Source organism: Prenolepis imparis, unplaced genomic scaffold (assembly GCF_030444845.1).
Source record: "Prenolepis imparis isolate NDT839.2.m4 unplaced genomic scaffold, iyPreImpa1.0 SCAF_6, whole genome shotgun sequence".
Lineage (NCBI taxonomy): Eukaryota > Metazoa > Arthropoda > Insecta > Hymenoptera > Formicidae > Prenolepis > Prenolepis imparis.
This window is the reverse complement of record NW_028141164.1, coordinates 1,107,485-1,125,389: the sequence shown is the minus strand read 5'-3', so window position 1 is coordinate 1,125,389 and position 17,905 is coordinate 1,107,485. Positions and strand designations below refer to the sequence as shown.

Genomic DNA, 17,905 nt, shown 5'->3' with positions numbered 1-17,905 from the left:
AGTACGGATCAGAATCAGGCGCTTCGAGAGATGCGTATGAAAAAAAAATTCTTCGCCGCGAGTATGGATGGGGAATTCAGTTAATAGAATGCTAACGAGAAATTCTGCATTGTGTGGAAACGAATTTCATCGCGAGCCGTATCACTCGATTGATTATAAAAGGTCGAAAATCCGTTTTAAACTATTACTTATCTACCATTAATATCTACCTGCACTAGCACTACATCATTCAAATTAAATACTCGAATAGGAGAAAACAATCGATAAAGGGACACTTTGATCATTTGTCATTCTTCAGAGACGACGTGAGAATTTTTGACAGAGATTATAATAAAAATAAATTTGAACGAAAATCTATTATCTTTCATCATCCACGATCTACTCTGCAGAAAATTTGCATACATATATATCATATTATAATTGAATCGTATAAATGTGTCTTATCTCAGCACTTACATATAACCGTATAACATATCTCTGTGGTATTAAACTTACTCGCTCACTGTTAATTAGCTATTTTATCTGCCCGCATACAACGTAGTCTTGCTTAACATTAACGATACGTTCGTACGGGTAATTGCTATCCGTCACATGATTAGTCTATATATGTGTATTGTATATATACATATATAATATAAGAAGAGAGATCTAGAATTGGCGAATGGTTTTGATATCCAATGATTTCCGGAAGGATATATCTGTAAAAAAAGGCAATCACGGACGAGAGGACAATGCGCGAAGACGTACAATGCCATGCGCCTGCGATATTGCTGCTCGCATCCGTCCTCTATTTCTCTACGTCATGACGGAGAAAAGGAGCGCATCGGGTGCACACCAGCTTCGCACGTAATTCAACGTTGCCGCAGCAAAATTTCCTAGCGGAGGAATAGCGCACGCATGTCGAGACGAATCAGCCGTACGTGCGCGCAACCATGTTGTAGTTCATGCATATCACACGCAGGGTAGGGTGAATGGGATGGTTGTATCTGAGGGCGTATAGTGTCGTAGGTCGGGTCACGGCACCACAAAGGCACCGGGGGTTGTCGGGCTAAAACAGGAGAGAGAGGAGAGAGGGGGTAACCGACGTCGAAACTGGAAACGTCGAAGCGGGGATGAGGAAGCGCGATAGTCTCGCCGTGCATAGGCGGTACTCCTGCTTGAAAGCTTCGTCCTCGCATTCCTTGCTAACCTTGTTATGTCAGCCACTTAACTTAACCACCAGATCGCGTATATATCGAGAGATAGAGATAGAGATGGATAGATAGATAGATGGAAAGAGAGTGAGAGAGAGAAAGGAAGAGAGATGCTCTATCCTGAATCACACAGCTTCCACTTTGGTATTAACATATGTGCCCGCGTGTCGTCTTAAGAGTAATTGCACAGCTGATGCGTGCGCAAAACGGCTTAGGATAATTATCGCAAGATTTTTTCAAGCTTCATTCTGACGTTTCTCGTTTGGAATTTTATATCGCGCTAACATGAGTATTTTTCATCAGACAGAAAAGGTGTAAAAGCTAAATGAATAATCACACGCTTTCCATAACATCATTTCTACAGTATAAAGTAACAATATTCCAAGAAACTTTACTCTCAAAGAAAAAATTATCTCTGAAAGCGCATGTGAGGGGTAAATGTTGTATTAGAAGGCTAAAGTCACGAGCGCCAGGAAATTATGTACCCTCTGTGTCTGACGCGAATTTTAAATTCTTATCAACATATTATTCGGGGAAATCGCAAATTTCGAACATTACGATGACCGAGCTCCGAGCGCGTGCAAGAGCGCAAATTTATTCATAATAATCTTCGACTGGAGCGCATCGAGGCGAGTTTAGCGTGCGAAATTCGCTCGCGTATTCGGCAATGGTCGACAGCCGAACGTGAGTCACGATCCCGTTTGCGTTCCCCGCAGGCACATCCGGAAGTACAACCCTGGCAAAAATACAACCGATTTCCTCGAGACGCCGTGGCACCGTTACCCTCCCGAAGATCGGAGATATGTGCAAGACCTCTCTCCTTTTTGCCCTCAGCAAATAATTCGATTCTCTATGGATTGCATCAGCATAATTATGAGCCACTTCATAGTTGAGTAACGTTCTCAGGCGGCAATTAGCTGTTGTTGACAAACGCAATTTGCGACATGTAACTTTATGGGATAGGCGGAAACGGGCGCCATAGTAAAGTCATTGATGTTGCCGAGCACATCGACGACCCGTGTATCGTTGCTTCCGGAATGGTCGTGTCTTCCGCTCCCCGCGTAGTCTCTCTTCGACACAAGGCTGCGTGTCGACAAAGTGTTTCAGAGTCTACGGCGGGAAATGAGAACGACGATGACCCTTTGTCTCCATACTAAACCGCATCTTCCACGTTGCTTTGATTATGTTAGTTTTGAAAATAATCATAGGGGTGAAATACGAGAACTGTATAATATTAAATGGGATATTCCGAGACAGAAAGATGCAATAATAAACAATTAATATCGATGTAATTAGTTCAACTTAATTATATTTCTCTCTCAAACAATCTCGATCAATTACGTTTTAATATCAAATTTGTAAAATATGAATCGACAATATATTTAAACTTTGATTGTCAATAAATATGTTTAAAAATTTTTTTGCTTAACAATTAATTATATATATGTAATAATGAATTTTGCGTTTGTCATAGTTTTTTGTGTGAAAATGTTTTGAAAATTTTTTCTCCTGCGACAAGTATCGAATCTCTCTTTCGCTTGAAGATGCAAATTGAGATACGGTTAATAGTAATATGGAAAGTTGTTCGGTTCCTTCTTTACGTCTGTGTTACTTGGCCAATAACCCCTCTCTGGCGATATGCCACTAACTACCCAATGGAGATTTCGCGTCTTTATAGGTAAGTCCGGTTGGTGTGATTTACGCGTGTACTTGCTCAACTCAATACCTCGAAAGTTTGGAGCGTAGCTTCCAACGCTTATTATTAAGATTGGACAGATCAGGATTATGCGCTTCGATCTCCCCCCTGGATGGTGGCGAAAATATCTCACGCCACGGTGCATCGCACGCTACGTCGGTCGTCGTCCGAGGACGGAATGGACCGTCCTCGGAGAGTGAACTGTAGACACGAAACGAGAGCTGAAATACCACCATCGCTGGCAGACGATATTCGACCGGCAGGGGTGTACGTGAGGACGGACAGCGAGACATCGGCGTGGAAAAGCGTTCGTGGCAGCAGCAGGAGGTAAGGGAGAAAGGACCGTGGAGAAGCAAGAGGGACGAAAGGGGGCGACCAGCGCATTTCGTCGTCACACACAGGAGTTGGAGGCTACAATGGCAGTGCGTCTTCTGGCGCCCTGGAGTCTCCCGACACGCCTTCCAGCGCGAATGCCGCAAGAACTCGCTTATCTAGTGCACGCCGTTCTTCCATACGCCGCGATATTGCAATCCGCACCTCTAGGAGGAACATTATTCACTTTGCGCGCGAGATTCCCGCCCGGGTCTGTACGCGGAAGCGACGATTACGAGGCTGTTTACGCGTTATTTTGCCTAACCCGTCGTGTATACCGAATTGTTGTCTCTCTCTCTCTCTCTCTTTCTCATATATAGAGAGAGATTCTGGTAATATATGTTATACATTCATCGTATGGAAAGCGAATAATACATCTGTTATTAGAACGTATCGAATTTTCGATAATACGATAATATGTATTTCGCCGCGCCGCATTATGCTCGACGAAATATTTACGAACAACTGCTCTATTGCGAATCAATGTTAACGATCTAATCCTTGATTTCGACAGTTATGTATATAATACGTATTACAGTTTCAACGAACAATCCGCCGTTCGATGAATTATGGCTAGTATAATTACACATATTAAATATTAATGTCGTTCGAATGTCGGCAAAGTGAAAATTGAGCTCGTGTTTTACAACGCACTATAATATTGCAAGTTAGCGTGTATTGTATATATGATCGACCGAAAAAATATATTAAACGAAACCCGAAACGCAAAAATGGCAAAAATGTGTGTCTTGATAAGAAGACTCGGAAATGCACAGATATATATATATATATATTTTCCTAAATATATATATCTGCGTAATTTATATTCGTTATCGCACAAACATCAATCAAGTTCAGGGCAATTAATTATATCGCCACTGTGTTTTATGGAATAAGTAATTAAGGGTAGACTCGACAATCTTCCGTCCATCATATGTCAATGAAATCATATTTCCTTTGCAGGTTTATTAATCTGGCAAAACCCATTAAACTATTCTCGATATAGCTAATCGATATTTCAATCGCGATCAATTATCTTTATCGTTTATTCTACGTAAAGGCGAGAGAGAGAGAGAGAGAGAGAGAGAGAGAAATGGATTGACTGAATATGTATGAACTTCCACATTGTGCTTATGTAACAGCCAAACTAATATCTGTAGGTAATAGATGAAAGTTATATACATAAACAATATTATGTATGATATTCCCATGAGATACATCTATCATCTATCCATACTTAATGCCATAAATGTATACTACATATTTTCTGAATATATATGTTGGAAAATATTATTAAACAGTTAATCGCAACATAAAATTTTAACCGCGTTTGTTTTTCATTTTCGCAGTTTATCAATTTAACATTGTTGAAAATACAATAAATAAATGTACATGTTGCTTCTATAGTTAATTGTCTGTATTTTTATTTAAGCACTTATCAATTTGCTGATATTGTATACTATAAGAAATTCTTCTCTTTCTCTCTCTCTCTCTCTCTCTCTCTCTCTCTCTCTTTCTTCATTGTAAGTAGTACTTTAAACTTTGAAATAGATGAAAGAGATCAATTCTTAATTAAAAGCAAATTATAGTTTGCAGTTTGAGATATTGTTTGATTTGAGATGGTATGAAATTCATTTCTCGAACGATAGAAATTCCTCTCCTCAGATTGTCGATCATATCTGGTCATTTAAACTCGTGAAACTTATCTTAACTTGCACTATAATAAATGTCAATTCCCGATAGTGTTTTTTCATTATCCTTTTCAAAAAAAGATATGTAAAGTCGATATATATTGAAGTTTATTGTTGTCGCTTTTACTCATTGGCTGTCAAGATTCGCGTTGTGCGTTATATTCGTAGCACAGAGAGGCTGTCATTGCGAGGGTTAATAGTTTGACAGTTTGTTCAAAATAAAATTAAATAAAATAATAATATTAGTTTTAAATAATATATTATAATATACCTTATCCGCGATTAATATTTTTTGACAGAAATCAGCTGATAACTATCAAAAATATTAATCGAGTTTAAAGTATTATAACACATTATTTAAAACATATTATTTTATTTGATTTTATTTCGAACAAACTGTTAAACTACTAACCCTCGTGATGACAGCTTCTCGATGCTAATACGAATATAACGCACAATGCGAATCGAAACAGTGAATCAGCATCGCGGAAAAGATGTAACAATATTTGCAAGAATCGACTTAACATTTTACTTTGACTAAGCCTTTTTTAGAAAGAGAGATGTTATAATATTTTAAATTCGATTAATATTTTTGACAATTATCAGCTAATTTTTGTCAAAAAATATTAATCGCGAATAAGATATTATAACATATTATTTAAAATATATTACTATTTTAATGTTTTCAACACATTATACATATATCCCTATTACCGCTATAGAAATATTATAAAATAAACAATTTCTCACTCATCGACACGTGCAATAGCGGAGTTGTAGTACACAGCATATTGATCTGAAAACAAAATATTGAAATTATGTATATGTGTGTGTCGAATATCTCATAAACAATGCAGTTTAGAAAAAATGTTTTATTTTACATACCTCACAGTTGCCCCGATGTCGCCCGATGCCTCCCCGAGCCTCCTCCTCCTCTCTTGGTCCATGGTAGCACTCACGACACTCGCGAAAATACGAATAATTACGATTGCCCGAAACTTTACACGGCACTCCCGACACGACGCGTGAATCGCACTGTGTATCGCAATGCTACCTGTAACAAATAAAATACATACATATTAGAATAATCTTATTATTTCGCATTATAACATACACAATATAAATATGTAAACTAGAATTAACGATAAATATATCCACTGATCGCAACACATTCGCGCGCGCGACAACAGATTAAGTTGGGTTATGTTGGCAAGAGATTTTGCATCGAATTTTTCGCGAAATATGCGTTTCGAACAATTACGCCTACATATTAACGTTGAAATTACGATATGCGATTGATAAATATTACAATACAAAGGTTAGAAATCGTTTCTAACGATTATGCTTACTAATTAATCACAGCGGGACGCAGCTCCAACTGCCTGATACTCGCGGCGTTTCGGTAATGGCCGAAGCTACAAACATCGGCAACTTCACTCTAATAGTGCGCGCGATACTATATACATGACTTAATATTAATAATTAATTAAAACTCGAAGGAGATTCGTTCGAAAAGATATAGCTTTAGAAAGAAAAAATATTAATCGAGAATAAGGTATTATAATATATTATTTACAACATATTACTATTTTATAACTTTTACCATATTATTATTTTAAAATTTAATTAGCAAATTATAACATACACAATATAAATATATAAGCTAGAATATTTAATTAGCAAATTTTCGCTTTATTAATATTTTTTGATAAAAATCAGCTAATTAAAGCGTTAATTTGCTAATTAATTTTTAAAATAATAATATGTTTTAAATAAAATATGCTATAATACTTTAAACTCGATTAATATTTTTGACAGCTATCAGCTGATTTCTGTCAAAAAATATTAATCGAGAATAAGATATGATAATATATTATTTAATAACTAATTAGAGTCTCAAAATGAGTTGGCGATGAGAGCCTGGGCGCAGTTAATAAGGCGCATATTTATTTAAATGAGTAAACTTTAATATAAAGATAGTTTACATAGATAATAATACATAGCGATGATAGCGTACGTTTCGGCTCTTTCTTTGAGCCTTCTTCAGCGCATACAATTAAAAGATTGACTGTCTATTAGACGAAATTTAGTTTGTGATGTTCAAGACGTGAAAGACTGCTACCTTCCATATTATATTCAGCTAATCTCGACGTTATTTCTTCACTGGGTAGATAAGCCCAGGAAGTCGATAATGAGAAATATATTCATTTCGTAAAATCTGTAGGTGAAAATTCACTTTTTTTTATGGAAGGAAGCTTATTGCAAATGTTAAAATTTTTTTACGAAGCTGAATATAATATGGAAGGTAGCAGTCTTTCACGTCTTGAACATCACAAACTAAATTTCGTTCTAATAGACAGTCAATCTTTTAATTGTATGCGCTGAAGAAGGCTCAAAGAGAAAGAGCCGAAACGTACGCTATCACCACTATGTATCATTATCTATGTAAACTATCTTTATATTAAAGTTTACTCATTTAAATAAATATGCGCCTTATTAACTGCGCCCGGGCTCTCATCGCCAATTCATTTTGAGACTCTAATTAGTTATTAAATTTTAGCAGAGCCGTAACGATTGTTTTTTACTTTAATTCAATCATTTAATTTAATATATTATTTACAACATATTATTATTTTAAAATTTAATCAGCAAATTAATGCTTTAATCAGGTAATTTCTGTGAAAAAATATTAATCAAATTTAAACAAACTTTATATTATTTAAGAAAAATATCATTTTTTAACATAAAACCGAAGAATGGCGCTTGTGTTGTTCTAGTTGAGATAAAAAACATAATGTTTTTTAAGTAATGCAAAATATTTTTAGCGAAAAATATATGTAAATTTATTTTCTTTATTTCGAAATAATATTAAGCGACGAGATAAAGCATTGTGGATAGAAAGATAATATTACTCATGCAATTTTAACTTAATTTCCAACAAGTTGGATTCATCTGGTAAATTCAATTTATGTTTTCCGCTTTCCGTACAAAATTATTCCCCGTGTGCAACTGCGTACTTTTCTTTTTTGTCGAAATCCAGTGTACAGTTGCGTTAGAGTTTTAATAAATTCTTTTGTAAGTCACAGTGCAATTCAATTTATCACCGTTCGCGAACCTTCCGAATCCACCGGGCACAAATTACGATCGCGACATAGCCATAAATCGAGCCCAAGCCAGCCGACGACCTTCGGCATCGACGAAGTCATATTATTCCCGCATTCATCTCTTCGTCCTCAGGGCTCATGCCAAAAGACATACCCCAAGTACCCCGGGATGAGCGTGCCACAGGTTGTGTGATGCGACCCCGAAAGCGCAACGGCCGCGACGCGTACGGCGGTATGGGATAATTAATCGTCACCTATTGATAAGAGATAAGTGAGCGGGATTAAGACGGAGCCCGGGGCGGGGGAAGGATGGGACTCGAGAGTCGCGGAGGCGTCTGCGCGTGGCGGGAAAAGAGAGGGGATGATACAGGGGGTAGAGAAACACGCTCTCGCGGGGTACGACCCTCAGTCGGGATGCCGGTCGCGCACCCTCTCGTCCATCCGGTACCGCGATGATCGGTGAGCGACGTGTACAAGGTGTCCCGGGAACTGCGCGAGGCCGACTACGGCTGTTGACTGGCGCCGTGCTGCTCTCCATATTCGCGGGAAGTGCATGGACCGACAGCCCCGTCATAGCATCCGGTGAGTGGAGAATTACGCGTCCCTACTCGCCAGAATAATTATCCGTTTATTTAAGTTAACGCGCGAGCATCATCGACAAACACCTCGCGTTGTTTGATCCACCTTGATTGATTCACGCAAAACGTGTTGCTCATCATCCGTTCGAATTATACATGTATATATGTATATATATCCAAACTTTTCCCGCAAACTGGAGAAGTTTCGTCCTGGGTTCGCGAGTGTTAAATTCACCGCCGCGGCGCTAATTGAATCCCGGTACGAACTGCGAGCGTCCCCTCCGAGTAGGAATTTTGTTACCCACACGCGCACCCCTGTTTCGCCTGTGCGGGAAGTTTAACGAGTTTCGGTGCCGTCGTCGTCGCCGTCACCGCCGTCGCCACGACGGTCGGACCACGCGAGGGTTGTTCTCTTTCTCTTTCTCTCTCTTCCTCTCTCTATATACATCTCTTCCTCTTGTTTCCGCGCAAGATACACAGCCAGATTAGTGCTGGTATTCCGCGGATTTGTGGTGCGTGCCTCTCACCTGCGAATGTGACCGTCGCGAGAATGTATACGCGAGAGAGTTGGTTGGACTCGCGTGAGAGAATAATTCGAGGCGTGTATGCAATAGTTTCCGAGGCTCGGCGCGAAATGAAGTCGTCGAGGATAACTGGGAAGTATACGCGAGATATGAACTAGTTTGCTTTGCTCATTAGTCTGAGTTTTGAAAGAGAATCTTTCTCTTTATTTCTCGATATATTTATATATATTTATTCACCCTTTCGCCTATTATACTTCATCTTTTTAATATACCCTGTCATATTTTGTGCTCACATACTTTTATATTTCTAGTATAAAAATTGATTTCTCGAAAAAAATACATGTAATTTTCATTAACATTACACAATTATGTGTTTTTGCAATTTTCTTGTTGAAGATATCTAACGAGAATCTTCCCTCCAATCTAAAAAAAAAAAAATTACGGCAAGAATAATTGTGCTGCACAAATGCAAACAAGATAACGAGCTTCGACTAAATTCTCGGAGGCGTTGTTTTGCGATATCATAGAAAGAAATCGCAGTATAATTTTATATAATTTATTTTGTAACAAATTATATCAATAAATGAGCTACACTAGGGAAAGATGCAATTTTACAATTTCCTAATTAATCTTTTGGTACGCGCTGTTGCTGTTACTATGCAATATGTCGTCGTTCTGCTTACAAAGAAATGTTTCTATTCATCGCGCGTTATACTGCAATATTGCATGCCTCAGATAAAATGGTTTATATTGTTTACACATTTGCAAATATGTGATACGTACGTCGATAATAATTTCTATTTTATTTTTTCTTCTTTTTTGTAAATTCTTTAATTATCCGCGCGTTATGTTTCGTTATTATAATTATACAAATTCGTTGATAATATATTATTTTGATTTCGTATGTATTAGCAAAATATTGTTCTACTCAATCAAACTGTTTTTATTTGGCCAAGTTTGTTTGTTCTTCTGAGCAATAAACAATTAATTATATCATGATGCTATATCAAATGAAACTAGGGTTTCATGTTTCCAACTGCATTCGAGCTTCGACGATTTCGTCGAAATTACGTGATATGTCATAATTAGGTTGTATCCTATATGTAGAGGAATATGAAGCCCTTGAGCTGATTGCTGTATTGATACAAGATCGCACTATATGAGCCGATTTAGTGTTTTCGATATATCGTTTAAATAACAGTGAGCTTAATGAATTTTCATGCTGAATATTTAAAAACTTCCGTATTGATGTTTTTATTTAAATAGCTCAAAAAACATGTTTTTTTTCGTTTAAAAGATATTTTTATGCGTTTGCATAAAAAATTTTCATAATTTAAGTTTTCATCATCTATACTTTTGCAACTTGTACTACCGATATCCTGTATACATATATATTTTTATGAGCAAATATATATGAATGATTTTTTTATGTAGGACAAAACGAGTAAACTTTCTTACATATTTTTTATGTTTATCGTTTGTATTTTATTTGCAATATAACGCACTTATGGCGTATAAATACCGATGCGAGCAAGATGAGGCAAAGGAAAAGAGTTTAATGTAAAACTATATGTTCTATTATATCAGAGAAATTTATTCATTTGTGACTGTCAAACGCGATTCGTGCATCAACGATTTCGAGTGATTACGTGGAACAACCTGATGTAATTTAATTTCGTAGATGTGGGATGAATATGAAATTCCTGAGGTAACAGTCCTCTTCCGACTAATTTCCTTCCTACATTCTACGCATCGTTCGAATGTTATACGAAATATCCAATACACGATTATCATCTTACTAATGGTATCTTTTATACGAAAAAATTTCAAATCGAATGTGTTTTCATAAAAAAATTCACATGTTAATTAGGCTCATTGTCAGTAAATACGTGAACATTCAAACATACAAAGCCACCTGATATGGTGGCTGAATATGAATGTTTTTCGTGATTTTAATTATGAATGCGTGTTGCACAATGCACGACAGTTTTAAAAAAAGAAATTACGAAGTGTGTTATAACTACTATTGATCTCTATAGGAAGTTCTCTTGTTTCGTGCTAACAATCGGCTATATAACGTTTTATACAGGTCAAAGAGAATTGTTGCCTGGCGTGAAGTACGATTTTCGTTTTTTAGGTCGCTTACTATAAAAAAAAAAAGACCAGTATCAGTATATTTTCAGTATATTTTGTAACATAAATTTCAATGTGCGTAACTTTTCGCTTCGCGCGTATCGAAATTAATTTCGGTCATTTTATGATTAAGCCAAGCTACTGATTTATACAATTAGTAAAATTTGAACGCACGTGGTTTAATTGAAAGCATTAACGCGCAGTTGTTGAATGTATGTACATACATATGCTATCACATAACTTCTGATAATATCTTTTTCCATCTGTGCGGTACTTTATGCAAAAATATCATTCGAGATTACGGTGTTATATAAAATTGCTATATAATAACACTATTTCAATTATTGCTTAACATTATTACCTTTACAGTTTAAAAGCTGATTTTTTGTATCAGATATGATAAAAGGCAATTTAGCCATAAAATAAAATTTAATTTGAACAAATTAAAAACGTCTTTCTTCTTTTTACATCTGAGCTGTAAAAAATGTTGAAACTGTCCCGTCCATATTATGAAAATGGGTCACTGAATTTGATAGCTGAATACCACCAGCCTCGTCGGGACATTTAAAAAGTTTCAGTTTTACAGAGACGCCGCTATACTTTTTAATAGGATTTACAAACTGGGTTAAAATCAACTTCGCGCTTTATTCATTTTCTCACAGCTGTCTTGATAAATCATCAATGCGAGTAAGATTTTATCTCTTTGACAAACATTGATCAACGCGAACGTCAAAGCATTTCATAATTAAATTCTATTTGTCAGTTTCAAAGATTTTCACGATTAAACACGATTATGATTACCTTTCCACGCGTGCGATATCTCGATATTAAAGTCATTGATTGCGCAAATAAAATTTTTATTTATATCCAAAAAATCGAAAGCATTATTCTTTATGAAGTATATGTTTCTCACTGCAAATTTTCGACTGCTATATTCTGTCGGCCGACGTTTTACATCAAATCATCAAGGTGCACGCGCAACTATATATCTGGCTCGCTGTCTTACTACTTTCACGACGTAATAAAAAAAAATCCCATCATAAGATATTCAAGGAAAAGGATGCATGGAACACTAGTTATGACGGTACTAGGTCAGTCGTAAGAGCAGAGTCCCACTCAGTGATAGTGGTGAATGTAAATGGAAATAAGCTCGAGGGAGGATACTGAATCTCGCAATGAGACGATAATCTAACCAAATAGCAGATTTTCGTGATAGGGTTTATACTTGTAGTGTCCTGTCGCTGGTAAAAGTATATGTACGCGATTGATTTATTTCCGTAATATATGTAAACCGCACGCGAGTTGTTCCGCGTATCTCACTCGCGAATGCGAGAGAATAAATTATACCGACGAAAAGTTAACGTTCAGTTTCTCTATTAGTCATGATTGATGATATCTAATTACCAACTGAAAAGTGATTTTAACATTTTACGTTATAAGAAGCGGAGGTGAAGAAATGGGGCCGAAGAAATTGAGCAGATAAATTCATTTAGAGAAAGAGAAAAAGGAGTAAAGTTCCAGACGCACACATTTTCGAAGTGAGATAGCAGATGTAGAAATCTCCGCCGTGGAGATCTCCGCTTCTCGCGCGTTAGTAGATTTAAGCATCTTCAAGTGTAAATCTTAGGGTATGGAAGAAAAGACAGGAGAGGAGTAAATGCGGCTCCTGTCGATTTATCTTCAGTAAGAAGGGAATGCTCTCAAAGTAAATGCCGGCTGTAAATCAGCTCGCGTTTTCTTTGGCCACGTGCAACAAAAGCATGCGTGTGATGTATGCATGGACTGTATATAACTTGCACCCAGTAGCGTAGAAACTACGAGGGGGCAGCCGGGTAACGAGGGTATGCACTCAACGCGAAACATCCACTAAATTTCTTAAAGCTACGTCGTGACGTAATTCTCTGCCGGGCTGTCAGCTTCTCTCGATTCAAATAAATCGAACTTATTTACGTAGCGTCTAGGTCGTGCTTATTTGCGCAAATATCGCACTGCTGAAGTACGGAGCTTCGCGAAATTGATTTTCCGTCTGATCGATGCGAGAGATATTCAGATCTGGTTTGAATTTCGCGAACCTAGACATATCTATTACAAGATGAGTCTGACACTGCAACATTTCGCGATGACAGAATTAACAATATGTTTTCGATTAAAATCTATTATCTCCATTACTTCTGTCATTAAGTTATGGCTGTCATATCATATAGATGTCGTATCATACAGATAAGCAAAATAAGCTATGGCGATGGTAGAAATAGCAAAGTATTATTATTCTTCTCAATTTATTACTTTATATGAAAAGTAAAACGAAAAAAATTAAATTGTTTACTATGTTCCATTCTTTGCGCGTATTGGATTTTTGTTCGATAAAAATACATACAGTTTCCTATGCTAATCCAAGTGCTACTCTCTGTTACCCCATGCTAATCATTGCCGTCATCTAAATGCAAACAACGGCACCATTTCCGTACTATAAAGTAGAAGGGTGTAACACAGATTAACCAAAGTATACATTAGATATACATATACATATATTCGTATTCGTTCTCGAAATAATGTGTATCTGTTTGATGAAAGAAATAATTCCGTTAAATATATATATATATATATATATAATTTAGAGTCTTAGAGCAGGTGGCAAAACTCGCCGTCTAAGGCCTGAGACTTGCATCAAGTCTGTATGGAACGTGGATTTAGAGTTAATTTAACTTTTACTTATTTAACTTTTATAGAGAGATATAATGTATTTATGGATCCCTACGGTATACACTAGACTTTTCTGTAAGAAACATCCATTCAAGCGTAAAAGTTGCACGACATACTTCTTAAATTGCACCGCGTGCCGAAACAACAACTTTATTACAACCTATTTCTTTTCGACTAAAATGTTAAATTAAGTATATGTTTAATTGAGAATTCGTACGATTATGATTAATTACATCATCTAATAATCATTACAAACTTCAATATTTCCTTAGTATATCGATTAATCTCAATCACTCTGCATTTTGCTGCGATTTTGTTTATTTATTAGCACTTTCATACGTCATATGAGTTTTCAAAAAAAAAAATTTTAATTAGATGACAATAACATCTTGTCTCATCGATACAAAGTACCGTAAAAAAAATACATTACGAAAGATGATATATGATGCTGTCGATCTTATCTGCGTGACACGGACAAATTTGTAAGAAATGAAATTCAAATTTTGTGAATTGCCGAGCCACAATTATCGTTCAATGCCAAGTATTAAGAAAGCATAATGGATTAACGAAATTGCGATTGACGGAAAGAGGAAAGTCGCGAAATTGCGAACAGTCGAATCAAGTTGATGCGCCGACCCATTCTCTATGCAAGCTTTTGGTACTATGCACCGTTGAACAGCAAATGGGTTTGCGCCACGCGAAGAGTAACTGCCAGCTAAATAATTTCGTTGTCATCAGTTTAATATTATCGTACCTCATGGCCGCGCAGATGCTTTTGTTGGTGGAATATATTAAAGTTTAATCTCTTATACTACTGGCCGCGAGAGTTATGCGGCCGGTATAAATTATATCAACTCGTTATGTAAGACTTTTTTTTTAAACAGCGATAATCCAAACAATTATGAATACAATTATTCATATTGCAAGCTAATTTCACATACACACACAGAATAGTATTATTTAATTATAACATGATAGGGATTCATTCGGATACAGTAATTTTTCCCGTAAATTTGCAAGATCATCTTCAGTAATCCTCACTAAAAATGTGATTGCAATTACTGTATTTATTTTATTTTATAGCCAAATCCTTCTTTTAATATGACATGATTTCTAATGTAAGAATGTCAAAAAATATGTTGGACTGGTAACAAAAATTTTCTCTCGTAATTAGAGGTCTTTCAACGAAGAAGAAAATAATTATGAAACTTAGACCTGTTATTTCGTTGACCCACGTCTCGCGTGGATTTCGTCGGACATGTATCCCGTTGATCTTCCATCGTGTGAAAAGAACAGACGTAATTTTGGAAATACGTCGGAGGGAAGTGAATGGTAGAGAAAGTAGCGGGAAGATTAATTACGTGCGAAACTATGATGAAATATCCTGTATCACTTTCTAAATATTTCATTCATCATGACGGTGAATATCAGAAGTTATTTATACGTTATTATTTTAACGTTAAAATATTATTCCGAAATTTAGCGTGAATAGGAACCACCTTAATATTACAAGAGTTAAACAAATATTACAAAAGTTAAACAAAATTATGTTTTCTAAAGCGTGTACGTAACATGTTTTTTTAAGACAAATATACTAATGTAAATATATGTATATATATAGAAACTATGAATCGCGCAAATACAATACATTTTTTAATGAAAACTCTCGAGAAAAAAATCACGTTTTCCATGGATCAATAATACATGGTGAGAGAAAATTTTGAACTACGCGAAATACAACAGTACATCTGGCTATACGCATACAAGTGGATTGCCTGGAGCAATACTAAAAATCGGCGCGATTTCATGCGCGATCAAATCCTCCAGTGGGAAATGCGCTTTTTCCATCAATTCTTCCATATATATATATGAAAGATGTGTATATATATATATATATATATATATATATATATATACACACACACACATACATATATTGCAGACTGTAGAAATAATTAACAAACGCTATTATCTTATATTATCTTATACATCTTTAAAAATATGTATATTAAAATATATATATATACATATATTAACCAAAAATTTCGTACTCTAAATTCTATCAAATCCTCTCTGAGATTTTTATGCTCGGAAATTGAAATAAATTTCACTATATATGACCGCGAACTTTCGTATAGTTCACGGAAGTGAAAGGAGTGTCATATAAAACTCTCGATTGAATTCATGTTGCAGTATTATCGAAATATCACGGTCATGGTTCGAATAAAAGAGTCATTCTCTCATCTAGAATGCAAATTAATATCTAAAAATTAATAAAACAGAAACACGAAAATATCATTTAGCAATATTTATATTTTATCTACGAGTTAATGCATATCTCTGCATATTTGAATTGTTGTAATCGATTTATTATTTTTACCTCCAGGCTCACTTTAATGTAGAAATATAAATTGGCATTATGTATGAAAATTTATAAAAATCATGAAGAAAAATAACGCACACGCATAAACGTATTACGAATTAATCCGATCCATTTATTTGCGTGACAAGTAACCGGGATTTTGTAAACGGTACGATATTCTGAATAGGTTGACTGAACATTTCAATAAACTGTCAAACGTTTTGAAAACTTCGCGATGTCCATAGCCTGTAACTGCAACTACTGCAGATTTTCCATGCCTCACGGTGGATTAACTATCTGTAACTACCGTACGTTTTGTAACAAGCCCTAAGGCATAATGGCCATGGCATGTAACTGATACACACTTCCTACACTCGAATGTATCAGCAGTGTTTGCTGAAGTTGAGAGATAAACCTTGTAATTCTTACTTTCTAGTCGAAAGTTTCCGCGATGTTGTTACCCAGATGTTAAATGCATGCTCTAACATGTAATAGAAACTGATCTCAGTTGTCAGTTTTGTCGAGAGAATTAAATACGTATAATAGATATGATAATCTAGCAAGCAATTTGCAAACAATCTTTTAATTTATATTAGATATTTATAGATTATAATATATTTTTATATATATTTTTATCATGTTTGATAACATAACAAATATATTGATTTGTTAAAAGTAATTGGTAGAATATATAGCCTGTGTATTAGTTTTCATCTATATTCCAGACGGTCTGTACCGGATGTACATTTCGTATGGCTTAGTGTACAAATAACGTTATTGGTCTTCGTTGTGTACGCAAATGGCAAACTCAAACACAACCTTTACATCTCATACATAACCGTTCTTCGCCCGTGTTTGAAACTCGAAGGGTAGCCTCCGCTACCCGATGAAGTTTGTGGAGATTGGTTCGTGTTTATGTTAATTAGTGCTGTCGTGCTATACATAGACAGTACTTACACACTCTCTCTCTGCCTGTCTAAAACAATAACATATTGTTAATATTGAAAGTTATATAAAGAGCGAATGCACGCGGTAATATTAATAATATTTTGGAAATGTCTGTACGTAGGGGGAGAAAGTTTCGAGATTATCGAAATAAGTTTTCTCGCCTGTGGATTTTAATATACTGGTAGAGCGATTTCAATATGCATTTGCATTAAAATACTCATTTTAACCAGCAAATGTTTCTAAATTATATAAAAATAAGCGAGAAGTAGCTAGATTAAATGTTTGCCACTATTCGTAAAAACACGACGAGAATTGCAAGAATATCCGATCTCGCCGATATTTCATAAAGCTGACTTCATCCGCGATGTATGGACATTATAGACATCACTATGTTAGCCAACGCCGCAATTGAAACATTTTCGTAATAATCCTCTTAGTCCGACCTGGATTAAGCTTGAACCTCGTGGTGGCTCTTCAGCGCGCTGTCAAATGCAAATACCGCGTGTTCCAACGTCGATCCGGAATTGCAGCGGTATACGAGAAATCGGGTCAACGAACAAGTACGTACGTTTAGTTTTTAAGGTGGAAATTTTTGGTGCCG

General features: G+C 35.9%; 2 protein-coding genes across 5 annotated transcripts in view; one reads left to right on the top strand and one right to left on the bottom strand.

Annotated features, from left to right (window-relative positions):
• Positions 1-17,905, top strand: part of LOC145937085 (neurotrimin) — a 280,339-nt gene that overhangs the window by 125,784 nt on the left and 136,650 nt on the right. Inside the window, exon 1 of one of the 3 annotated variants that reach the window (XM_083039938.1) lies at positions 8,461-8,638. The exons of 1 other annotated variant lie outside the window; for it this stretch is intronic. In XM_083039938.1, coding sequence (XP_082896064.1) covers positions 8,509-8,638 — 130 coding nt within the window. In that variant the 5' untranslated portion in view covers positions 8,461-8,508. Of the gene's footprint in view, positions 1-8,460; positions 8,639-17,905 lie in introns of those variants that run through there. One more of the 3 variants, XM_083039937.1, reaches the window with a different exon arrangement.
• Positions 5,707-17,905, bottom strand: part of LOC145937087 (opioid-binding protein/cell adhesion molecule homolog) — a 301,044-nt gene continuing 288,845 nt past the window's right edge. The window contains exons 10-11 of one of the 2 annotated variants that reach the window (XR_014425471.1): positions 5,838-6,006; positions 5,707-5,748 (exon numbers count right to left, since the gene is read on the bottom strand). The gene's annotated coding sequence lies outside the window, so the exon portion shown is untranslated. Of the gene's footprint in view, positions 5,749-5,837; positions 6,007-17,905 lie in introns of those variants that run through there. The other variant, XR_014425472.1, reaches the window with a different exon arrangement.